Source organism: Pseudorasbora parva, chromosome 6, assembly GCF_024679245.1.
Source record: "Pseudorasbora parva isolate DD20220531a chromosome 6, ASM2467924v1, whole genome shotgun sequence".
Taxonomy (NCBI): Eukaryota; Metazoa; Chordata; class Actinopteri; order Cypriniformes; family Gobionidae; genus Pseudorasbora; species Pseudorasbora parva.
Window position 1 is genome coordinate 50,251,705 of NC_090177.1, and position 27,417 is coordinate 50,279,121.

General features: G+C 37.4%; 1 protein-coding gene across 1 annotated transcript; it reads right to left on the minus strand.

Moving 5' to 3' along the window:
- Positions 1-18,355: 18,355 nt before the first annotated feature.
- LOC137079567 (BEN domain-containing protein 6-like) lies at positions 18,356-26,415 on the minus strand. The gene is made up of 4 exons (XM_067447516.1): positions 26,304-26,415; positions 24,666-24,820; positions 23,442-23,658; positions 18,356-18,465 (listed from the first exon to the last, which is right to left on the minus strand). Exons 1-4 carry the CDS (start codon positions 26,413-26,415, stop codon positions 18,356-18,358), a joined length of 594 nt encoding a protein of 197 aa, XP_067303617.1.
- Between the last annotated feature and the right edge of the window lie 1,002 nt (positions 26,416-27,417).

Genomic DNA, 27,417 nt, shown 5'->3' on the forward strand with positions numbered 1-27,417 from the left:
ACTGTTCTTCCAGACAGGTAGGACTGGAACCAGCTCAAAGCAGGATATTGTGATCAACCGTGTGAAAAGCAGCAGATAAATCCAGTAAAATGAGCAGCGATGGTGTGCCGGTATCAGCTGCCATCAACAGGTCATTTGTGACCCTGATCAGGGCTGTTTCAGAACTATGAGCGGAACAGAAACCGGACTGAAAATTTTCAAAAAGGGAGTTTGAATTTAGATGATCCTGAAGATGGGCAGCAACAACTTTTACTAGAACTTTGGACAAGAATGGAAGATTGGAAATAGGCCTGTAGTTTGCAAGAACTTCAGGGTCTGAAGTGGGGTTTTTCAGAAGGGGTTTGATGACAGCAGTTTTTAGAGCAGATGGAACATGACCAGTATGTAGAGAATGGTTGATGACTTTGGTTATTAAGGGACTAAGAGAGCTGATGTGTGTTTTCACCAAAGCTGTGGGTAAAGGGTCCAGCATACAGGTGGAAGCGTTCATCCTGCTGATGATGTCCTCAACTTGTTGCTTAGAGATTTCAGGAAAACAACAGAGAGGCTGGAAGGTCCCAGGCTGTGGGTCGGCAGTAGGGACAGATAGAGCAGCAGTGCTGGAAAGGAGAGAGCGGATGGTCTCAACTTTTTTCCTAAAGAAGGTGATGAAGCTGTTGCATTTCTCTTCTGATGTGTCATTGTGTGAAGTAGTTTGTGGCTTGATGAGATGATTTATTGTGGAGAAAAGCTGCTTGGAGTTCCCCTGATTTTCACTAATGATGTTTGAGTAGAACTGTGTCCGTGCTTTTTTCAGTGACATTGAGTAGGCCTTCTGATGTTCTTCATAGGCTATTTTGTGAACAGTAAGTCCAGTTTTGAAACACGTCGCTGAAACACGAAGTACACGCCCTGCTGTTTTCATTTTCCATAGTTATGGAGTGAACCAAGGGGATGTACGAGAGAAAGGTACTATTCGTGTTTTTTCAGGTGCATGGAGGTCCAAAATACTGTTCAAAGTGTTATTATACAAGTCCACAGATTGATTTACAGATGTGAAATTTGCTAAATTTTTTAAGTATTAGTATTTATAAATATCCAAACATTGAAATGAAGAAAAGATTTTTAGTTTTTTTGACAAATTTCTTATGTCATTTCACTTGTCTAGTAAATGTATCTTGAATTAAGAATTGAACTGGAAAAAAATTCAGTGATAATGTTTGCTTATTCACACACTATGGTACAATAGCAGTTTACCTGTGTTTCACAGTAAGAGCTAATCTCTTCACAACTGGGTCCTCGCTCGCTTTCTGACACTTAATGAAATTTGTTACATTTATTTCTTAACACAAATACCCCCTTTTTACAAAGCTTTCAAATCAAGTCACTCAGTTTCATTAATGTATTGCTGAATCATCAGGTATCATTATTATCTCAGGGCATTTTTCATTGAGCAGGGCTCTTCCTATTAGTTCTTCTGAATGACAATCCTACCTGTCCATTCTGGTGTGTTGGGCTCATGACTGGAGCTTGGTAACGTTACGGCCGTTTCACACCGCAAGCGTGAGCGGCGCGTGAGCAGCACGTATTTTTTTCGGCGCCCATGTTAATCAATGAGTGCATTCACACCGGGAGCAGGAGCGTCGCGTGAGCAGCAGTGAAGCGGGGGTTTCGGCGGAGAGCCTATTTTTGCTGCGCTGCTGACGCTCCTGACGCTCAATTAAAGTAAAAGCACACTTTGAAAGGACAAAATAAATGTGATTTCACACAAAAAGTGCCTAAAATGCACACAGGAAGCACGTGTAGTGTATTTGAACAATAACTGGAGTATATCAGAGAAGAAAACGAAGACTAAAAAATATCTGTGGAAGATTTTTGCAATTTAAACTTGTTTTGATTATTCAGTTTGGGTGAAAGTATGGTTATGATTATAAAAAATAAAGTAAACTAACCAGAAAATATAACAAACTTTCGTTTAGTTTAGTATTTAATATTCAGACAGGTAGGATCGGTCTGCAGCTGCAGTCACGGTGTAAAGCGAAAGTACACTTTTGATGGACAAAATAAATATAATATCACAAAAGCGCTCAAAATGCACACAAGAAGCACATGTGGTGTGTTTTAACAATAACTGGAGTATGTCATTAAAGAAAACGAAGAATAAACATCATCTGTAGAAGATTTACCCATTTAAACTTGTTTTAATTATTCAGTTTGGGTGACAGTATTATAAAAAGTAAAGTAAACTACCCAGAAAATATAATAATTTATTTTAGTTTAGTATTTAATACTCAGGAATAGGCTCTATCATTGTGGGAGCCGCTGCTGTGACGCTGCACCAACGCTTCCAGTGTGAATACACTCACGCTTCTGCAGCTGCAGTCACGGTGTAGTTACGCTGAAGTGCAGCTCACGCGCTGCTCACGCGCTGCTCACGCTTGCGGTGTGAAACAGGCGTTACTGGGCCTCGCTCTTCACTATTAGCAGCAAAACGAACTAGAGGCGGCTGCTGCTGAAGAGCTAAGAAAAAGTTTGATACATGAACGTGGTTTGCAGACAGCATTGTTTGGCGCGGTCGCATCTTGCACTGCTCCTAACTACCTTAACGGGATAATTACTTACCGGCCTCGTCGTCATCATTTGTTTTTTTGAGTAACAATGTGCACAGCTTAGAACATTTGGCCGCGTCAGTTTCCAGAGCCTTCTTATTTTTTTTATTCTGGCCTTTTCAGCGCCACCTTTGCGCTTCCTATTACCCATTTTTATCTGACTTTTTTATTTTGAGCATCTTTCAAGGCGCTGTATCGGGGGCGGGGCCAGGGAGTCAAAATATAATCACGTCATCATTAAACCTGCAGGCTGCACTCTGCGAGAAAATATGAAGTAAAAAAGAGTGGGACTGCGGTAAAATAATAAATAAAAAGAGTGGGACTGCGGTAAAATAATAAATAAAAAGAGTGGGACTCCGGTAAAATAATAAAGTGGGGCTGCTGTGTGTGCAGGCAGCCAATAGGGACAGCATCCATAGTTCAACCAAGTGCCATGACAACAACGGCCCTCGCGGCCACAAAAACAGACCGGCCCTCCGGGAATTTTCCCGGTGCTCCCGATTAGCCAATCCGGGCCTGGTTGGGACATCCACATGCTGTTTGAGATTCAAGACCATCCAATAGCTGTTAAAAAATCAGCTGCTGGGTGACAGGAGGGGGTGTCAACATGAATGTTCAAGTCTCCATGTATAACAATGTTAGCAGATGTGGTACAGAATGAAGTGAGAAATTCATTTATCTCTGACATAAAAGCTGGATTTTGCTTAGGAGGCCAGTAAATAAGAAGAATAGTCACAGTGAGAGGTGGTTTGCATCTGAAGGCAAGGCATTCAAAAGTAGACTGTTCAGGCAGAGACAACGGGGTGAGTTTTAAGTCACTGTGATGTAGTACTGCTAGGCCACCACCGCGACCCGAGTGGCGTGCTTTCTCCAAGTATTGATAACCAGGAGGACATGCTTCATTTAATGCAAAACATCCCTCTGGCTGATGCCAGGTCTCAGTAAGACACATGATATCAATATTCCTGTCCAATATGTGGCTGTGTATAAGACAAGATTTATTTGTAAGAGACTGTGTGTTAAACAGTTCTATTTTGATGTTTGATGGAGTAGTGTACTGTAAAGAACGAAGTACACTTAAGTCCACTCCACGTTTTATGTTCCGCTCCGTAGTGACGGGTCTTATGCATGTAGACTTCCCAACGCTATTTGTTCCAGGTAGAGAGGCGTTCTGATGACGTAGATGCCGTGCGACAATACGCTCGCTTGACCAAAGTGATGGAATAGTCACCGGATTGAGAGAAAACAAACTTTCTACGGCAACTTCTATGGAAGCAGCGGACATGCCCTGGTTTTCCTTGCAATAATTTAGACAATACTTCCACAGTTTCACAATAAAGTTGACCATAGTCACGTTGCTCTGTGCTTGGTTGAGGTAAAAGGGCAAATCCTGCTTCAGTAAGATCCCTTGGAAGCTCAATCTCCGGAATGTCAAGGTGAGTGTCCACCCCTGCTGCACTTGGTCCACTCCAGTCTGTCCCATATTCTTCACTGACCTGTTGAAGAGCAAAATGGCTATTTTAAAAAGTAAACAGTACAAAATCCACATAAAAGCCAATATCAGAGCGTAAATGCAAGCAACTTAAGAATCATTGAACTACTACAGGAAAATTCTTTAATGTAATATTTTTTTCAACAGGGACAACATTATTTTTGACATTGTTACCAAAAAAAATCATCACATTAAAACATCATCACTGCGTAAGAGACAGTCAAATTTATAAAACGAGAAGTATTTATTCTTGCAAGAATAGGCCCAGTCGCCACACAGCAGTTACCCTGTGCAGTAAGTGATTGTGTAGCAGAGGCTTTTCCCCGTTAAAATTACTACCTGCATGAGATCTTCACTGTTCCTGAACACATGCCACAGATGGGTAGCAGTGAGCTTCTATAGTGGCCATCTGTTTGAAAAGAGGAGCTGTCACGGGAGATTTATAATTTACACCGCCGAACATCCTATAAGTAATCTGAAAGTCCAAACCATCCAAAAAGTGTTTTAATACCATAAATGAACCGAACCATGGTTCAGTTTGGTCCGGACCAAGACTGCCTCTTTTCATCAGACCAAATTTCGCCTGTTTGGTCTGGACCATGGTCCGGGGAGGTTTCACACCTGTATTTTTGGTTCTGACATAAATGAAAATTCCAAAACGGACGAGGTAGGTGTGAAAGGCCCCTAAGACAGCTTTTATAATCAGAACAGTTCCAATGTACAACAAACCTGCAGCCCAGACCAAATAATATAACTGCAATCTAGCATCATATTGCTGTTTTGCTAAGCACCTACATTACCCAACAGGTAATCCTACTCTTATTTAAAAAAAATCAAATGATCAAAATTGTATTATTGTATGTAACAGGAAATTGAACTGGAAGGGTCATTATAGAATTTATAGTAAACTCACTGGTTCTAGCCACAGAGGTCTAATGTAGATAGTGGCTTTGCCAAGTCCTGTTTCAGCACTGAGAAGGTACATTGGGGAATATCCGTTTTTTGGGCAGGGCAGAACCCCAAGCACCTTGCTTCTGGTTGAACCGACGATATGAAGCAGTTTATAACCACCCCCCTCCCTGAGTTTGGGATAGTGGTGGACCAACTGTGCTGAGAAGTCCATAGCACTGCAAAGTTTATCTTAAAAGAAAGAGGTACAAAGGTTATGAGTGGTGAATTAGGTTTGCAGTTTAACTTTAAGACATCCAGATGAACTGGCTTTATTCTAACAATAGCAAGTCAAGTAATACATAAAATATTTGAAATATCTATAATGTCTTAAGTTTATTAAATGTTAATTAAATGTATTTTGAACACACACACGGTACTTGAGCTTAAAAGTGGCTTATTAAACATACCTGAGAATACTATTTTACGCTCCCCCCCATTCCAGCAGCTGTCAGCGTTTCTTTATACGACAGTGAGGGCGTTTCGTCACCCTTTCTGCTACTCCTACAAAATAACTTGTGTGTGTATGAGGTAGAACTAGATGGTTTGATTGACCAAAGAGAGGCTGGCCTCTTTTTGGCTGCAGGTCGGCTATATGGCGAAAAGACTCTGGACACCTCGTCTAGATTGGGACACACAGTTAAAGCATAGTTACATAGCTATCATTTGATCACAACTAAAAAAAATTGAGTTTAGATACCATCATATTCTACATTTTATTAAGACTGTATTAAGAGCGCATTTATAAATAGATAACCAATAAATGATATATTTATATATCCATACTAAATGACCGCTACAGTACAGGTTACGCATAGGACTACTCATTAATAAAATAAGTTTTGACTTTTGTTTATTAGATAGGCTAATGTTAAGCGTTTTGAATATCTCTATTATATGATTTTTAATTTGAATATTACATGTCTTGTCTTGGTTGAAGTCGTGATAACAGAAAGCTGTAAAGTAAGTTAACTGTTATAACATAACAGACCGTTGTCATAAAAAAAAAGCATTGCTATGTACGCAGTTCTGTTAGCTGAAGCAATACAATCATTTTTACATCAATAAACTTCTTTTTAAAATTAATATTTTGTGTCAAGTCAACTTTATTTATATAGCGCTTTTTACAATGCCGATTGTCTCAAAGCAGCTTCACAGTGTTAAACATGAAAATAATGTAACAGAATTTGATTCGGCTGTACAGCCACTCTGGAGAAAACGCTGAAGTCATCAGCTCATTTTAGTTATCATATAGCAACAGTGTGGGCTGATCAGTAATTTAATTGACATAGTCCATTTAGTTTAGTAATTCATTCCATTTGGACTTTTAGTTTATAACTGTGGTTAAAAAATGTAGTGTCCCCAACTGAGCAAGCCAAGCCAGAGGCGACAGTGGCAAGGAACCAAAACTCCATCGGGGCATGATGGAGAAAAATAAACCTTGGAGAAACCAGACTCAGTCGGGGTGCCAGTTCTCCTCTGGCCTAATAACACGCTGTGTATGATTATTATTCTGGTTACCTTATGGGTCAGGAACCAAAGTAATGATTTATTTGGTGGCCATGTCATAAGCGGGATAATGTATAGCAAGGCGGTATAGCAAATACAGGGGTCCCGATGCAGCCTATCGGGGATGTATTCACTATAACAACCACCTTGTTATGTCACGTATTCCTTACATACATAACATCGGCTCCATTAGCGCTCGCCATTGTGTGACACGCACGCGGATCCGCTCATCATTTTTAACTTTAACGTTATCTTAAATTTGACAGGAAAAATACACATTGCACTCAATGTTTTTCTAACATTAATGTAACTTACCTTGAACAGCATGGTGGGTGCGAGTCGGGGTTGAGTTTAGACCGAACACTTTCAGTGTTGGTAAAATGGACAAGGTGGTGGTTGAGGAAGAAGCCTCTCAAAGTTACTGGAAGCCTTTTCTTTGTCCAAAACGTCCAGCGCCTGTTTCAACAAAGATGCAAACTCTGGCTTTGCCATTGTTAATATGGCAGCCAACGTGGATGACAGAGCACGCAGAGAACCACAACTTTTACTCTGAAGAGGCCGCTCTGCCAGTGTGCTCCTTAGCACTGGGAGCTCCCTCTGCTGTCCATAAGGTGCCTCTGCGCACCAGCCATTTCAAACCCAGCCTCCAGTATTTGGGCCATGCCTCCTAATTTGCATATATTCCCCAATCCTCAAATGCCCAATCCTATAAACCAAATTCCCAATCCTAATTCCCAAAATGCCCAATCCTAAATACCAAATGCCCAATCCTACATACCAAATGCCCAATCCTAAATGACGAAATGCCCAACCCTAAATAGAAAATGCCCAATCCTAAATGGCTAAATGACCAAATGCCAAATCCTAAATACCAAATGCCCAATCCTAAATGGCTAAATGACCAAGTGCCCAACCCTAAATAGAAAATGCCCAACCTTAAACAGAAAATGCCCAATCCTAAATACCAAATTAATTTTCGACTTGGACTTTAAGTTTCAAATTTAGATTTTTAGTTTTGGTTTAAGACGTTTAGTTTTAGACTTTTAGTTTATAATTGGACCCAAAAATCCCTCCATAGGTAGCAGCATGCTTAGAGTCCTTCTCCTCATCAGTTCCTTGTGGATCAATAAGAAATATCTGACTGGAAGGTGCATGTAGATACTGGAAAAAGAGAGAAACCCATTTCAAATTATAGTTCACTTTCACCACATATCCATGAAGGACTTATTGATATTTTGAAAGCTTTCACCAAAAACTTCCAGTGGTTATCATTCACATTCAGGAAACTGATAATTGCTTGGTACTTTGTGAAGTTCACCTGAAATGTTTGATTTTTTCACATTAGTAAATCTTTTCAAACGTTTTCATATCTTCAATGTATAACAATTCTCCGTAGACTCTGTCTGCATACTGCATCCCTGTCTCTATTCATGATCACATAAGCAGTGTAATGGCTGAGGAGGTAAATGCTACTGACTTTTCCAATTTTCTTCAGTAAGATTTGGAAGTAGCATTCAATCACCTTGAAGAAAAGAGTAAATGCATGAAACATGCAAATTAGACAGAAAGGTAACAGACAGCTTTTTAGATGTGTACAATATTTATGGTGTACTTTGGAAATTAAAATCTTGGCAATTGTAAATAATAATAGCTCATGAATATTCTTGCCTCTCCCATAAGAGTTTTGTAACTCTGAGTGACGGATGGTGTACCTGGCCTTTTTTTCTGCTGACGACACAACAGCAACTTCACTTCACTGTCTTTTTTGGAGTCATTCAGTCTGCAAATAATTTTTCATTGCAAGAAATATGTTCAATGCATTGAAATGATTGTACACAGCAAAAACTCCAGTGTTAAAATAACTCTCCTCAGAGTTTATTTGGCTCCACACTCAAGAGTGTTAAAAGTAACTCTGAAGAAGTGCTAAAGGTAATGAGATAATTAAGAGATGAATTAAGTGATGATTGACTATTAGTGATGAACACCTGATGATAACAAGCAGGATCACTGAAGGACAGAGTCACCATTTTTAAGTCACCATTATGGAGATCAGTGTTTGCTTTAGTTGGGCTCTTGACCCTTGGCTTTTTAACATTAGTTATTTTTTTCTGGCTGCCCTAACTGTGTGTTTAGAACACACATTTTGGCACAGAGAAGAAAGCCCTGAGGAAATCTGTTCAGTTGTTGATGATGTTTAGATTTACATTATTAACATAATCATCAATTAGTGACTGGATCAGCTAAAATCCTTCTGAGACAAATTTCTAGCTATATGAGGGCATGTGTTGATTTTACATTATTGATTACAACAGCTCTGTGAAGTTAATAGGATGAGATTCTACGCAAAAAAGATTTCAAACTACTTTGTTGCTTTTGGCACTCACAGATATTGAGAATCAGTGTATGAATCTCAACAATGGTGACAAACAGCATCTCAGATACACAGATCAACTCTGAACATCACAAAACAAGATACCAAAAAGTCACATAAAACAGCAAAAAGAAAATGGTGAGAATAGAAAGAAATCACTAAATCATTTCATCTTATAATTTATTCATGCTGCAATGCATGCTGGGAGCCATGGGTGAGTTTTGATTGGTGCGCCCAGAATGCACTGCAAAAGCTTTTTGATGGCCACCATTGTTGAGATTCATACGCTGATTATTGTTGTCTGTGTGACTACATGACGAGATTCAACCCTTTTTTTTCTTCTTTTTTTTTTTAGAAAAGAAAGACCTTTAAAAATCCCTCTGATTATATTGTAAAGACCAGATCTTATGCTGTAGAATTACAGAGCTGCTATAATCAATAAAGTAAACCTAACTCAAAGATTAGGCGGTAAATGACATCAGTGATTCAGCTCATGATGATTATGTCCACACATAACCATCAACACTTGGTCATGTTTTCTCTGCACTTGTATGGCTGCTTTAAAGCAGTCAGGCAAAGACTAATGTTATAAAGTCAAGAGCCCCACTAAAGCAAACACTGATCTCCATAATGGTGACTCTTTCCTTCAGTGATTCTGCTTGTTATCATCAGGTGTTCATCACTAATGGTCAATCATCACTTAATTAATCTCTTAATTATCTCATTACCTTTAACACTTCTTCAGAGTTACTTTTAACACTCTTGAGTGTGGAGACAAATAAACTCTGAGGAGAGTTAATTTAACACTGGAGTTTTTGCTGTGTACAAAGTATAATAATATGAAGTAATACCTTATCAGCTATGTCCTCAGATGGTAGCTTTTTTTATTGGACTCAGTACTGTGTTTTTGTCATGTTTTGATGTAGTTTGACAGGTCCATTGGTGTGTCTGGGATCAGTGTAGTGGTTTCCATCTGGCTGGTGTTGATGCTGATGTCTTTGCTTTCTATAACCTGATGGCTGTGGCAGTATATAAGGTGGTTCAAAGTATTTTGTCCTACGTCTGTGATGTTTTCTAGATGTTTTTTTTTTTTGCCCATTCTTCTTTCTGTCTAAATAAGTTTTCTTTCGGTTGTGGATCCCTACAAGGCAGTAACAGATTGTTGTTAATGATGTGTTCTCTGTATCTGCCTTGTAAGGATCCGTACATTTTGTGAATAAAGTCAGCAGGGCGCAGGAACTTCTTAGATTGAAGGATGCTGTGTTTCACGATCCAAAACCATTCCTCCACATGGCAGTTTGTTTCCCTGGTTTCAGATTGTTGGCTGGCCGTAGCTAGGCTGATGTCAGAAAACCGGCTAAGATCTCCTAGGAGCGCTCCACTCCAGAGGGGGAAAATGGTCATGTAGCTGCTCATTAGGATGTTGATCAATTCTGGACAAAAAAAAGGTGTTTTTTTCCCCCTGTGCTACTACAGTGGCTTAGGCTCTTGGCACTTTCCAAAACTGCACTAAACACGGCTGTAAATGGTGATTTGTCACACACAAAGGTTGCCGTTTGTGGTGTTTCTGTAGCCTCTGCGATTGCTTCTGACACCGTGATGTTTATGGTGTTTTTTATTTTCAGGTCAAGGGAAGCTTTGGCTGCATTCACCACATCTGTTTCCTTTGGATGTTGTTAAGAGCACACACATGTCTTTGAATACAGCCGTTGCCTCCTCTAGGTGTGTGCTGTTTAACAGTAAGGCAAAGCAGTAGGTGGTATACTCTTTTAAAGCCTTGCTGTCTGTCTTCCTTGAAAATACCTGGCACACTGCTTTTATGATGTGTGAAGTGCAAAGATGCAAGACTGTGAATTAACGATCACTGATAACTGTTTGCGCTGTTTGATACAATCCGGTGTGCTCTTTGTAGGTTCGTCAAGATGCTCTCCTTATTAAATGCCAGAAGGACACTTCACATAAGACCCCAGCTGAAGTCGGTCTCCACTTGATGTACCTGGCATGAAGTTATTTGACCAAGGGCCCGTCATTTCTGTCAGCCAACATGTCAAGGTTGGAATTGAGTGCTGATTTGTTATCAGCTCACGCACAGGAAGTGGTGGCATGTTTTTCCCATGCCTGGCAATACAAGAGCATAGTAGAGCACTCTCTTGGGCTGAGCGAGAATGCGTGAGGTGACGCTGCCAGTGGCATCCAGGTGAAGGGTTACTGTTGTTTTGTTTCAGATGCTGGGCCAAAATGTGCAAACCACATTGTGTGTACATGTGTACAGCAAATGGGTCCACCTGCAGTTGTTGTATGTACACAGTAAAATCCCCAGTGTTAAATCAACACTGCTCAGAGTGTATTTGGTCCCACTCCACAGAGAGTTAAAATAACACTGAAGCGGTGTTAAAGTTAATGAGATAATTAAGAGATTATTTAAGTGATGATTGACCATTAGTGATGAACACCTGATGGTAACGAGCAGAATCACTCAAGGACAGAGAAACACAAGATCTACAACTGACTTCAGCCACAGCCTTAGATGAAATCAACTGAAGATAAAAGAAGACATTAAATCTCTGAAGGAGGATTAAACAACTCCACAATTACTTTTGTCATACTGTACTTCTACATATGTTTTTATTGAGAATGAACAGAGGTTTAGATACTGATGTTTTATGGAAATCATTTGGTCACCATTGTGGTGATTAGTGTTTCATCTAGTTGAGCAGTTTGACTTTAAATTAACATTTTAATCTTTGTAACAGTGTTTTGCCAAAACACATTTTTTTGCAAAGAAATGTGATCTTGTTACATGCATCATACAGTTTGTTGTCAAGTATTAAAGATCAAGCTCACCAATCTTATACTGAACAAAAGCAGTTGTTTTTTTTTTAAGTAAATTGATCATCAATGTGAAAATCTTGGCACATGGCTCCCAGCATGCATTGCAGCATGAAGCATATCACCATTGTTGAGAATCATATGTTGATTCTAGATGTCTTGCTAAAATAATTGGTTCTGTAACTTTTGAAAAAAAAAATCTAAATTCAAAATCTGACCCATGGCAAATATATATATATATATATATATATACACTCACACATTTGGTCACTGATGAGATTAGTAAATCATTCCATTTCATTATGAAAACCATATGAACTGATTTGCTTCTGGATTCCATTGTAACTAAGTAAGTGTACAAAACACTGTTAGCAACACTGCTCTTCAAAAGCCAAGTCAAACTGCCCAACTAAAGGAAACACTGATCAGCATAATGGTGACCAAACATTTTCCATAAAACATCAACATCTAAACCTGTTAATTCTAAATAAGAGCTTATGTAGACCAGAACAGTATGACAGGAATAACTGTGCAGTTGTTTAATCCTCTGATGAGATCTTCAGAGATTTAATGTCTTCTTTTATCTTCAGTTGATTTCATCTAAGGCTGTGGCTGAAGTCAGTTGTAGATCTTGTGATTCTCTTTCCTTCAGTGATTATGCTCGTTATCATCAGGTGTTCATCACTAATTGTTCAATCACCACTTAATTCATCTCTTAATTATCTCATTAACTTTAACACAGCTTCAGTGTTAATTTAACTCTCTGTGGAGTGGGACCAAATACACTCTGAGCAGTGTTGATTTAACACTGGGGATTTTACTGTGTAACCTGCAGTGTCAGCACATATCTAATGTAGCACATTCTTTTATTATTTTTTGCGTAAGCATCATCTCCATGTTTCTGTCATCATGTAGCCTGGTGCTTTTTTACAATTCACCAGCAATCACCCGTAACACATCTTTAGTTAGGCATCGGGAGATATTGCCAGCCACAATCTCTTCAGATGGTGTTTTTCTTAGGGCTTGATAATAATAATTGCTCACACCATCTCTAAGGGTTTTAGTAATTTTGCCCCTTCATAAATATTTTGCCTGTCTGAATTGTTTTTCACTTTTTTTGTGTGTAACGTCTCCTTTATGGACTACAAAGACAGTAATTTTGTGTGATTTTTGCTGTATTTTGTGTTATTGTAAATGTATAGACTGCTGCACAGTCTTTAAAGGTGCAGGTGGCATGAGCTCTAAAGAAAGGCAGGGCTCGTTTCCGACTGCTTTTGCATTTCACATGTTGGTATTTGAAGCGGAGCACACAACAAGGACTGGTCTTATTAAATTCTTTGAAAAGGACATCTGTCCATGGCCTCTGGAGTTGGTTTGAACCATGCAGCGGCTTTATTTGTTCCCAGCTCTCCCCTTTTATTTCCATACTGAATTTTTTTTTTGACCTGGTGTTGTGACCTTCCACTCTTCGTTGTTTCTGTTGTGTTCATGTTCTTGTTTATGTTCCTTTTCATTGTCATTTTCTGAATATTTGGATACTGAAATAAAGTCACTCTGTTTGCTTTCTGACTTCAAATCCAAACCATTTGTGTTTGTTCCAGAGTTAAGTTCATCATTTTTATTACACCTCTGTTGTTCCAAAACAATGTGTTCTGTCTGGTCATTATTTTGTTGTCTGGTCACATTCCGGTGATGGAGTTCTTATCCATCTGTGTCTCCTAAATGTTGTCTAGTCACATCCTGGAGTTCTGGTCCATCTGTGTTTTCTAAAAATGTAATTATTATTATTATTATTATTATTATTATTATTATTATTATTATTATTATTATTAATACAGAGGCGTACCGTACTTAAGTATTTTTACTTTCCAATTAACTTTATTTTTCAAGTATATGTACTTTATCAGTGAACTTTTTTGTCATACATTTACTTCCCAACCTTCCAAAACATAATATTGTACTTTTTACTGCACTGTTTCATATTGAATATCGTTTAATACTTAATTACATGTAGTAATGTAGTAATGTATCTTTCACTCAAGTAAAAGTAATTATAATTTTACTTCAGTACAATAAAGAAAGTACTATGTTTTTAATGTAATTAAAGGTGGGGTAAGTGTTATTTCAAAACCGTTTTAAAAAAAGGACTCAGGCCGAGTGGAATAACAAACTTGTAGCCAATCAGCAGGTAAAGGGGCGTGTCTATGGTGAGAAGAGAGGCCCAGTGTACATCATCATTCAAAACACACGAGTCACACAGGACGGACATTAGCCGAGAAATAACTAATATATGCTGCTTTTGCTTGAATATGCTCATGTGTCATGTTCGCTTGTTTGTCCATTTGCGTTCGTATTGTGGCTCACTTCAGCGATGGTAAAGACCAGTTCATTTCCACACCGTATGGAGCATATAAAACCCCTCAGTGTTTCAAGCGTCAGCTCACAAAATGTGTTCGACAGGTAAGAAACCATACTGCTAATATATGTTTGTTGCCATCCGGTCATAATTGTAATATATGTCGTTAGCTGGACTATCGAGCTTGTATGGTCTAATAACTTTATCGAGCCGTTCATGAGAACGGTTTGTGTTTTGTGATCGCTATAACTCTAATCTGGTCATAATTGTAATATGTCGTCAGCTGGACTGTCGGCTCGTGATCTATCGAGTTGTTCATGAGAACGGTTTGTGTTTTGTTATCGCTATAACTCTAATCTGGTCATAATTGTAATATGTCGTCAGCTGGACTGTCGGCTCGTGATCTATCGAGTTGATCATGAGAACGGTTTGTGTTTTGTGATCGCTGTAACTCTAATCTGGTCATAATTGTAATATGTCGTTAGCTGGACTGTCGACTCGTGTTCTATCGAGTTGATCATGAGAACGGTTTGTGTTTTGTGATCGCTATAACTCTAATCTGGTCATAATTGTAATATGTCGTCAGCTGGACTGTCGGCTCGTGTTCTATCGAGTTGTTCATGAGAACGGTTTGTGTTTTGTGATCGCTATAACTCTAATCTGGTCATAATTGTAATATGTCGTTAGCTGGACTGTCGGCTCGTGTTCTATCGAGTTGTTCATGAGAACGGTTTGTGTTTTGTGATCGCTATAACTCTAATCTGGTCATAATTGTAATATGTCGTTAGCTGGACTGTCGGCTCGTGTTCTATCGAGTTGATCATGAGAACGGTTTGTGTTTTGTGATCGCTATAACTCTAATCTGGTCATAATTGTAATATGTCGTTAGCTGGACTGTCGGCTCGTGTTCTATCGAGTTGTTCATGAGAACGGTTTGTGTTTTGTGATCGCTATAACTCTAATCTGGTCATAATTGTAATATGTCGTTAGCTGGACTGTCGGCTCGTGTTCTATCGAGTTGTTCATGAGAACGGTTTGTGTTTTGTGATCGCTATAACTCTAATCTGGTCATAATTGTAATATGTCGTTAGCTGGACTGTCGGCTCGTGTTCTATCGAGTTGTTCATGAGAACGGTTTGTGTTTTGTGATCGCTATAACTCTAATCTGGTCATAATTGTAATATGTCGTTAGCTGGACTGCCGGCTCGTGTTCTATCGAGTTGATCATGAGAACGGTTTGTGTTTTGTGATCGCTATAACTCTAATCTGGTCATAATTGTAATATGTCGTCAGCTGGACTGTCGGCTCGTGTTCTATCGAGTTGTTCATGAGAACGGTTTGTGTTTTGTGATCGCTATAACTCTAATCTGGTCATAATTGTAATATGTCGTTAGCTGGACTGTCGGCTCGTGTTCTATCGAGTTGTTCATGAGAACGGTTTGTGTTTTGTGATCGCTATAACTCTAATCTGGTCATAATTGTAATATGTCGTTAGCTGGACTGTCGGCTCGTGTTTTATCGAGTTGTTCATGAGAACGGTTTGTGTTTTGTGATCGCTATAACTCTAATCTGGTCATAATTGTAATATGTCGTCAGCTGGACTGTCGGCTCGTGTTCTATCGAGTTGATCATGAGAACGGTTTGTGTTTTGTGATCGCTATAACTCTAATCTGGTCATAATTGTAATATGTCGTTAGCTGGACTGTCAGCTCGTGTTCTATCGAGTTGTTCATGAGAACGGTTTGTGTTTTGTGATCGCTATAACTCTAATCTGGTCATAATTGTAATATGTCATTAGCTGGACTGTCGGCTCGTGTTCTATCGAGTTGATCATGAGAACGGTTTGTGTTTTGTGATCGCTATAACTCTAATCTGGTCATAATTGTAATATGTCGTTCACTGGACTTTCGGATCGTGTTCTATCGAGTTGTTCATGAGAACGGTTTGTGTTTTGTTATCGCTATAACTCTAATCTGGTCATAATTGTAATATGTTGTTAGCTGGACTGTTGGCTCGTGTTCTATTGAGTTGTTCATGAGAACGGTTTGTGTTTTGTGATCACTATAACTCTAATCTGGTCATAATTGTAATATGTCGTCAGCTGGACTGTCGGCTCGTGTTCTATCGAGTTGTTCATGAGAACGGTTTGTGTTTTGTGATCGCTATAACTCTAATCTGGTCATAATTGTAATATGTCGTTCACTGGACTGTCGGCTCGTGTTCTATCGAGTTGATCATGAGAACGGTTTGTGTTTTGTGATCGCTATAACTCTAATCTGGTCATAATTGTAATATGTCATTAGCTGGACTGTCGGCTCGTGTTCTATCGAGTTGATCATGAGAACGGTTTGTGTTTTGTTATCGCTATAACTCTAATCTGGTCATAATTGTAATATGTCGTTAGCTGGACTGTCGGCTCGTGTTCTATCGAGTTGATCATGAGAACGGTTTGTGTTTTGTGATCGCTATAACTCTAATCTGGTCATAATTGTAATATGTCATTAGCTGGACTGTCGGCTCGTGTTCTATCGAGTTGATCATGAGAACGGTTTGTGTTTTGTGATCGCTATAACTCTAATCTGGTCATAATTGTAATATGTCGTTCACTGGACTTTCGGATCGTGTTCTATCGAGTTGTTCATGAGAACGGTTTGTGTTTTGTTATCGCTATAACTCTAATCTGGTCATAATTGTAATATGTCGTTAGCTGGACTGTCGGCTCGTGATCTATCGAGTTGATCATGAGAACGGTTTGTGTTTTGTGATCGCTATAACTAATCTGGTTATAATTGTAATATGTTCCCTTACAAAAAATTACTGCAGTTTTTTTAAAGTAATACTGCAGTTTTTGTTACATGTAGAAAAATGCAGTTTTTTGGACACGAAAAAACTGCAATACTGCAGTATTACTGCAATACATATGAAGTATTACTACTATAATACTGCAGTATTACTGCAGTATTACTGCAATACATATGAAGTATTACTACTATAATACTGCAGTATTACTGCAATACATATGAAGTATTACTACAATAATACTGCAGTATTACTGCAATACATATGAAGTATTACTACTATAATACTGCAGTATTACTGCAATACATATGAAGTATTACTATAATACTGCAGTATTACTGCAGTATTACTGCAATACATATGAAGTATTACTACTATAATACTGCAGTATTACTGCAGTATTACTGCAATACATATGAAGTATTACTACTATAATACTGCAGTATTACTGCAGTATTACTGCAATACATATGAAGTATTACTACTATAATACTGCAGTATTACTGCAATACATATGAAGTATTACTACTATAATACTGCAGTATTACTGCAGTATTACTGCAATACATATGAAGTATTACTACTATAATACTGCAGTATTACTGCAATACATATGAAGTATTACTACTATAATACTGCAGTATTACTGCAATACATATGAAGTATTACTACTATAATACTGCAGTATTACTGCAGTATTACTGCAATACATATGAAGTATTACTACTATAATACTGCAGTATTACTGCAATACATATGAAGTATTACTACAATAATACTGCAGTATTACTGCAATACATATGAAGTATTACTACTATAATACTGCAGTATTACTGCAATACATATGAAGTATTACTACAATAATACTGCAGTATTACTGCAATACATATGAAGTATTACTATTACTACTATAATACTGCAGTATTACTGCAATACATATGAAGTATTACTACAATAATACTGCAGTATTTATGTGAAGTATTACTACAATAATACTGCAGTATTTATGTGAAGTATTACTACAATAATACTGCATTATTACTGCAATACATATGTAGTATTACTACAATAATACTGCAGTATTTCTGTGAAGTATTACTACAATAATACTGCAGTATTTCTGCAATACATATAAGGTATTAGTACATTAATACTGCAATATAATTGCAATGCATATGAAGTATTACTACAATAATACTGCAACATAACTGGTAGTACAGCAATACATAATACTACTAAAGTACAATTATAATACTACTAAAGTGCTGTGCAACAGTAATAAAATAAAGTACAAATACTACCGGAATATCCAGAATATTAAGTTTTATTTTCACAACAACAGCAAAGCAAGAATAAATGTGATTTGACTTTTATTTTAACTTTAAATAACAGATTGGCAGTTATACTAAATTTATTTAAAGTGTTTATTTACAAATGACTCCTATTTCACATTTCTTCCCACATTAATCAGGGATGTCGCGTTTTTTAAACAGCTTGTCCTCATTGTTGAGCTTGGTCCTTATGACTGCCTTTATGTCAGATGTGGACACACTGAATTTTTTTTGGATGTAGTCTGAAGAGAAGAAAAAAAATCAGTTTCAGTTACAGTCTTCAACAAAGGCATATAGTATGCTTGCTTATACTATTTCCAATTAATTTTAATGGCATATAGTTTAGCATAATGGCTTTGGACATTTCAGGTAAAATAAGTTAAGGTAACACTTTACTTAGAGATTTTATATATAGCATTCTAAACATATTTGTAATGCATTAATTATGCCTTGTAATGCACCTTTATAATGCATTATATGGTCTAAAATGAGTGTAACCACAGTTATACATTATAATGCTCATTATATGCCTTTAAAATAAATAAGTGATTTTAGATGTACCAAGAAATCTGCAAATATTACAATGAATTTTACTGTAGTCACAATTATTTATAAAAATATATAATAGATTATAATGTACTTTATGAATACCTTCATTATGCATTATACATAAAGGCTTTAAAAGTAAAGTGGTAAAACTTTATTTGAAGCCTGTATTTATAATGAATTATTAAGAGTATTCTTAATGCATTATAAACAACATTATATGTTGTTTCATCTGATAAATAATCATAACAATAGGTAAATAATAATAATATGTACATATTCGTGGTTATAACTTTTAAGAGTACATTGCATTATAACCCCAGATGAAGCCTGCATTTATAATGCATTATAAGGGTATTTTTAATGTATTATAATACATGCATAATGCATTATAAACAACCTGTGTTATATAATCTCATCAATAACCGTAACAACAGTAATAGTACTTGCTTATTTGTGGTTATAACTATTAAGAGTAGGATGATTTACAATGCACAATGCACAATTTTTGTCCACTAAAGTGATAACAGATTATATGTCCCATAGTTTCATATATTTTATTTTCTCTCATCTCTTGACATTGCTTATTTAAGATCTGCACAGTATCATACTACATATTACGAGTGCTCTTTAACTGCTTAAAGTAAAATGAAAAGAATAAAATCTTCTTTAAAACAACTAAAGTACTTTATAATATTTACAATTGGCCTTTGTCTACTTTAAGTTACATAAGTGTTACTTAAAGTCGTCTTTTAAACAGCCATAGTATATCATGAAGCAGTTCTACGACACTTGCTTTTAAAAAATGTCATTGCAATACTTGGAAAATATAATGTGTTCCATATGTACAGTAAAAAAAAACAATACTGAAATGATTTTAAATGTAAAAGTTTACAGTGAGCTTAAAGGGATAGTTCACCCCCCACAAATATTTTGGTTATCATTCATTCATGTTCATGTTGTGACTAAAGCTGTATTAAATATCTTATTTTGTGTACACTAGAAGAATGAAACTCATACAGGTTTGAAACATCATGAGCATGAATAAGTGATGACAGAATATTTATTTTTAGGTGATCTCACTGGAAACTCATTGGCCACTTGTAAATAATATGACCACATTATAAAGTACTTTAGTTGCTTTAAAGAAGATTTTGTTATTTTCATTTTACTTTAAGCAGTTAAAGAGCCCTCATAATATGTAGTATGATACTGTGCAGATCTTAAATAAACAATGTCAAGATATGAGAGAAAATAAAATATATGAAACTATGGGACATGTCATCTGTTATGACTTTAGTGGACAAAAATTGTGCACATCATTGTAAGGATGTTTATAAGGCATTGTGCATGTATTATAATACATTAAGAAAACCCTTATGATGCATTATAAATGCAGGCTTCAAAGAACATTTTACCCAAATGGTTATTACATTATTGCCATGAAAATCATGGGGGAAGTAGCCTCATTAAGATCAAATATAGAAACAAATCCCACATGTACATTTAACTTGTTATATAAAACAGAAAGCATGATGAAAACATTGAAATAGTATTTTTATCACAGGAAAAGCATGATTTCTTGTGTTGTAACTTCACTTTTATTTAAAGAACTTAATTTATTGTTCTTAAGTTATCTGGGATAATGTCCTGCGTAATGTTCATCAGTCACTGCAGAATTATTAAAACTTAAATCAGATATACCTGATATGGTTAATCTTTTTGATATTTAAAATATAACTTGTTTAGCACCTGAAAATTGCTTTATCAATACTAGAGCTGTTTTATATATTTATACAGTTTAATCAACAATTCTTTACTTATAATTTTTTTTTTTAATGTTTGTTTTATTGTTTTATTAGTATTGAAATGTGAAGAATTGAAATGTAAAAGGCAAAGTGTACTTAAAGCACTGGTTCACTTCAAAATGAAAATTTCCTGATATTTTACTCACTCCCATCTCATTCAAGATGTTCATGTCTTTCTTCAGTGGAAAAGAAATTAAGTTTTTTGAGGAAAACATTTTCTCCTCATAATGGACTTAAGTGGGAACCAACAGTTGAAGGTCCAAATCAATGCAGTTTCAGAGGAAAGGTTTCAGAAGCTCTGCACAATCCTTGACGAGGGATTTGGAATGTGTTCCTCAAAAAACTTTTACAACTGAAGAAAGAAAGACACGAACACCTTGGATGAGATTGGGGTGAGTAAATTATCAGGATATTTTCCTTTTGAAGTGAACTAATCCTTTAAGAACATGTGAGTATAAAGGGTGCAAATGTACCTAATAATTCCACTCCACAATTACATAGTTATTTGGATTATCTAATTTGATGACGAATCATGTGATACTTAGATGGGAGATAATTCTTGATTTAATACCCACCTTATTCTTAAAGCTATTAGTATATCAAAAATAAAATATTTATAACGTATACATATATTTTAAAAATTGAATAACTTCCCATAATCACCCAAAGTATAAATAACTAATTGTTGCAAAGTCCTCCAACCAATACGCTTATATACAGTGCCTTGCGAAAGTATCCGGCCCCCTTGAACTTTGCAACCTTTTGCCACATTTCAAGGCTTCAAACAAAAAGATATAAAACTATTTTTTTGTGAAGAATCAACAACAAGTGGGACACAATCATGAAGTGGACTGAAATGTACTGGATATTTCAAACTTTTTTAACAAATCAAAAACTGAAAAATTGGCCGTGCAAAATTATTTGACCCCTTTCCTTTCAGTGCAGCAACTCTCTCCAGAAGTTCACTGAGGATCTCTGAATGATCCAATGTTGACCTAAATGACTAATGATGATAAACAGAATCCACCTGTGTGTGATCAAGTCTCCGTATAAATGCACCCGCACTGTGATAGTCTCAGAGGTCCGTTAAAAGCGCAGAGAGCATCATGAAGAACAAGGAACACACCAGGCAGGTCCGAGATACTGTTGTGGAGAAGTTTAAAGCCAGATTTGGATACAAAAAGAGTTCCCAAGCTTTAAACATCCCAAGGAGCACTGTGCAAGCGATAATATTGAAATGGAAGGAGAATCAGACCACTGCAAATCTACCAAGACCTGGCCGTCCCTCTAAACTTTCAGCTCATACGAGGAGAAGACTGATCAGAGATGGAGCCAAGAGGCCTATGATCCCTCTGGAGGAACTGCAGAGATCTACAGCTGAGGTGGGAGACTCTGTCCATAGGACAACAATCAGTCGTATACTACACAAATCTGGCCTTTATGGAAGAGTGGCAAGAAGAAAGCCATTTCTTAAAGATATCCATAAAGTTTAAAGTTTGCCACAAGCCACCTGGGAGACACACCAAACATGTGGAAGAAGGTGCTCTGGTCAGATGAAAACAAAATTGAACTTTTTGGCAACAATGCAAAACGTTATGTGTGGCGTAAAAGCAACATAGCTCATCACCCTGAACACACACCATCCCCACTGTCAGACATGGTGGCGGCAGCATCATGGTGTCGGCCTGCTTTTCTTCAGCAGGGACAGGGACGATGGTTAAAATTGATGGGAAGATGGATGGAGCCAAATACAGGACCATTCTGGAAGAAGACCTGATGGAGTCTGCAAAAGACCTGAGACTGGGACGGAGATTTTTCTTCCAACAAGACAATGATCCAAAACATAAAGCAAAATCTACAATGGAATGGTTCAAGAATAACCATATCCAGGTGTCAGAATGGCCAAGCCAAAGTCCAGACCTGAATCCAATCGAGAGTCTGTGGAAAGAGCTGAAAACTGCTGTTCACAAACGCTCTCCATCCAACCTCACTGAGCTCCAGCTGTTCTGCAGGAGGAATGGGCAAACATTTCAGTCTCTCGATGAGCAGAACTGATAGAGACAAACCCCAAGAGACTTACAGCTGTAATCGCAGCAAAAGGTGGCGCTACAAAGAGTTAACTTAAGGGGGCCGAATAATTTTGTACGCCCAATTTTTCAGTTTGATTTGTTAAAAAATGTTTGAAATATCCAATAAATTTAGTTACACTTCATGATTGTGTCCCATTTGTTGTTGATTCTTCACAAAAAAAATTACAGTTTCATCTCATTATGTTTGAAGCCTGAAATGTGGCAAAAGGTCGCAAAGTTCAAGGGGGCCGGATATTATCGTAAGGCACTGTAGGTCGTTTGTCACTTCCACTGCCCATAGGAGCGTTTACTAAAGTTGCACCCCTATCGACAATATTTAATTGTACGACGCACAGGAGCATTTTCTAAAGTTGTGCTCCTATTGACAGTAGGACACTAATATTTTAAAGCATTTTTCCCTTTTATCTGCGTAATATTTCAGGTTTTGCATAGCTCAGTTGGTAAAGCATTGCACTACACAACAACATGTTATCATGCGATCGTGAGTTAGATCCCAGGGAACACGTGCTCATAAAGTGTGTATGCACTATAAATCACTGGGTAGGTTTAGGGATGGGGTGGGTGTAGTTGTAAATTAAAAATGACTTTAAAACGTAAATATAGGTCGTAATAAGTTGCTAGAAAAACGACCTATAGTCGTATTTTTTTGGAGGACAGGTTGAATTATATACATGAACTGAAACAAACTAAATTGTTTCACAAGTAGAAAATAATAAAGCAACTGTTAAGAACTTTCACAGCAGAGCTAATCTGTAGAAATACATGAGAAGTTACCTATTAAGACGGACACTTTGTGAGCAGGAAGTGCCTCCTTGCTGGTCTCTGCATTGGATGCTTTTCTTCCATTTAAAGAGTGAGTGGCAAGAGTTTCTCGTCCAAAGGTTACGAGGAGAAGCTCATTTGTAAATTTTTTAAAATCCTTGGTGTTGATCTTATCAAACTGGCTTCTCTTTATTTGCACCCCCTCTCCTAGAATGACGTAATCATTTACCTAGCAGGGAACAGCAGAGAAATCATAATTTTTATGAAAGTTGGCCACAACAGTGACAAACTAGTGGCTGCTACAATCTAAAACAAAATGGCACAGAAATGTCAGTTACACTTTATTTTAAGATGTCTATAGCCCCTTTCACACTGCAATTCCGGCAAATACACAGATAATGCGACCCGGCATTTGTTCCCGGGCCGCTAGATTTGGTCCATTCACACTGCCAGCGAAATACCGTAATATGTGCGCTTTCACACACAACCCGTAACGGTCCCGGATCGAGTTGACACATGACATCTGGATGTGACGTATAACGGCGAGCGATCTCCGCTTCAGCGCAGATAGTAAGGAGCTCCGTGGTCTCAACTTGTGTCCAGTTTGCGCTCATTTCTGCTTGTTTAATTTTAGTTTCTTTTGTATACGAAGACTCTCTACGTTTAAAACACCGACGAACTCTTCTGGCACTGCAGGGTTGTATTATTAAAAAAACACAATAACTACGCACACGTTGTGGCATTAGTTTTGGCTTTTGTTCACACTGCACTCGTCCTGGGTCAAATCCCGCAATGTTACTAGGTCCTCGACCTGGGTTCAATTCGGTAATCAACTCCGGGACGGGGTTGCTTTCACACAGAAGGAGACCTGGCAATGTTCCGGGAATATTGCGGGCCAGACGTGGAGTGTGAAAGGGGCTTACGTTACAGTGTAATTATATATTTTAGTACTGAGTAATAACTTAACTTCATGATAGGATTAGGTTTGGTTTAGGGTTAGTTGCATACATTTAATATGTAACAAAGACACTGTAAAATAAAGTGTTCCCAAAATGCCTTTTAGAATAAATTGTAAAGCTACAGAGCCAACCATATTTTGGACAAAGATTTTTTTATTTTTGATATTACTTCTGTTCATTTTTTAAATTATACTATTTCCTGATACTAGATCAGAATTGACGATTCAGACAGAAAATTGAATAAAATACAGCAACTGTATAATTGAGACCAACTTACCTGCTCACTTGCTTGAGCAGAGTATGGCTCTTGACTTGGAGAACCAATGTTCTGAGAAGATGTGGTCTGTAGTGTGTCAGGCTTCTGCTTTGAACTGCACATCATCTTTATTTCTCCCACTGTACATTTAAGCTCCTGTACAACAGAATGCATTTCTGGAAAAAAGTGAGGGAGACAATCATGTTTAAATACTTGTACAGTGCCCTCCACATCTATTGGCATCATTTATCCTCTTGGCCTTTCATTTAAAATTCTAACCTTAAATTAAAATAAAATATTAATTTGGATTTGAAAATATATTATTGTAATACAGAATATATATATATACCACAGTAATTTTCAACCCATCATTACATACTTTTTGTAAATTATAACCCTTCATGTAGGCTAATCAATGACTAGGTGTCGATAACATGATTTTATCCAGGGTATTCTCACAAAAATGCGTATAAATAGTACGAGTGTGCAATGTCGTGGAATGTATACGCCAAAACTCATTTTGGCGTGTCTATGGCACGCTGTTTTTCGCGTGCATATGATACGCATTTTATGGCGTATTATACATACGAACCCCACCACCCTAAACCTACCCAAGCGCGTGTCATATATACGCCCCACTACCCTAAACCTACCCAAGCGCGTGTCATATATACGCCCCACTACCCTAAACCTACCCAAGCGAGTGTCATATATACGCCCCACCACCCTAAACCTACCCAAGAACGTGTCATATATACGCCCCGCCACCCTAAACCTACCCAAGCGCGTGTCATATATACACCCCACCACCCTAAACCTACCCAAGCGCGTGTCATATATACGCCATAAAGCGTGTATCATATGCACGCGAAAAACAGCGTATCATATGCACGCCAAAATGAGTTATGGCGTATAAATTCCAGGACATTGCACACTCGTACTATTTATACGCATTTATGTGTGATCGGGTTGCTTTATCATATGAGGTGTGAGCAAAGAATCACCTGGTAAAAGCAGGTTGCCTTCAAGTGCATTATAACGTGTAATGCATACCCAGCTGTTAAAACTAGGTTAAAAAGTTTAATTTTAAAGTTGTCCTTAATGTTTGTAGTGCACAATTTGAGAAAGAGGTATTGTATGTCACATGCCTGTCCTGTCTCGTGTGCACATGTGGGTTTTGTGGCCATGTGCTCCTGTCATTGTCTTGATCCCTCTCCCCTTGTTATCTCTATATTGGTTTAATTTGACCCACCTGTTCCCTCAATTCCCTTCTTGATTTTTCATTGTTATAAGCTCCTTGTGTTTGTTAGTCTTTGTCGGTATATATCGTTGTATTGTCTACGTCTCCTGTTCCCCACTTTGGTATGCTTGAGTTTCTGTTTTCCCCCTCGAATATGCAAGATCTTCGAGATTGCCCCTGCAAGATCTCTGTGTGAGAGTGACTGTGTGTGCGCGCGTGTGTGTGTGTGTGTTAAAGGAAAGGTAAATTAATCTAGAATGGTGATTAAACTGACTGTAACTATCTGTGCATTCATTGTTTTAATGCACACGTTTCAGTCAATCAGAATCCAGAATTCAAACAGAACATGGTATAATAAGCAAACACGCAAACTGTCAAGTACTGAGATTAATTGTTGTGGTATAACTAGATGTCATTACCTTTCCACTCCCTCAGCTCTCTCTCTGCTTTTATCCTGAAGCGCCGCTCATATTTCAAATCTTCTTTCAGCTCTTTGATTTCATTTTTTAACTCCTCGATCTCCTCAGCCATGTCTGAACTCCTACATGGTTGAGGAGAAAGAGGACTTGGTACAGTTTCCTTCAGCATTCCCACAGCAGGTCTTTGTTCCTGAAGTAGATTATCAGTTATTATGTATTCTAGTTATAAAGTTATTCGTTTATCAAAGATAAAATAAATAAAGTAGCTTACTGCTTACCTTTATTTTAGTGCAGCTTTGTTTGACCGCAGCCATTATCTGCTGTTGAATAACATTTTTGGTCTTCTTTTTTTTAGTTGTTGTTACTGGTGAATTTTCCTGAAAATAGCAATCTCACAATTAAAAATATTCCTGAAAAATGTCATTTTCTGCACATTAAGGTCAATTAAACGATTGCGCATAAATTCTTGTGTACAGTGCAGTATGGAAAACAGAATTTTTATTTTTGTGTAAATCCAATAATAAATATTCCAGATATTAAATTGTCAGACATTCCAAAGAGTTTCATCATAAGAAAAAGTCAAGTACAATTATCATTAATAACTGGTATTTTGTGTTTACTCAGGTTGCCTTTTACTATTTTGAAATATAGGCCTACTTAACTGCTCTTATTTAAATAATATCTACAATCAGGTTGACATTTGTGGCTGGCTAGAATGTTGAGTGGGTTTTAGTGCATTTACCATGTCCAGAAATGAAGTCTCGCCAACATCTGATGAAGGCCTTTTTACTTTCTCTCTTCTCCCCTTTCCTAATGCTTCCTCTGTTGCAAAGAGGGGTATACTGTCAAAGGCACACCCCTTTTCAATTTTTTTCCTCATCTCAATTAGGGCCTGACGCTCTCCTAGAAACAAACAAAAACACATTGAATTCAGTGCAGTTCTGTTTATTCCATTATTATGAATAAGTTGAATGAATAAGAATAAGTTTTCACTTATATTTTAATTGTTGAGCTTAATTGATAGCATAATTACATTGTATACACACAAGGTTGAAACTGGCTGCAGTGAGATTTTAATGATGTAGGCCTAAGATTAATCAGTCTCACTTCAGTC

Coding starts and splice junctions, on each gene's coding strand:
- LOC137079567 (XM_067447516.1), bottom strand. CDS start 26,415: ATGGCTGAGGAGATCGAGGAGTTAAAAAATGAAATCAAAGAGCTGAAA. Junction 24,821..26,303: donor AGAGCTGAGGGAGTGGAAAG/GTAATGACATCT, acceptor ACTTTTTTCCAG/AAATGCATTCTGTTGTACAG. Junction 18,466..23,441: donor CAAAGTGTCCGTCTTAATAG/GTAACTTCTCAT, acceptor TCTTCTCTTCAG/ACTACATCCAAAAAAAATTC.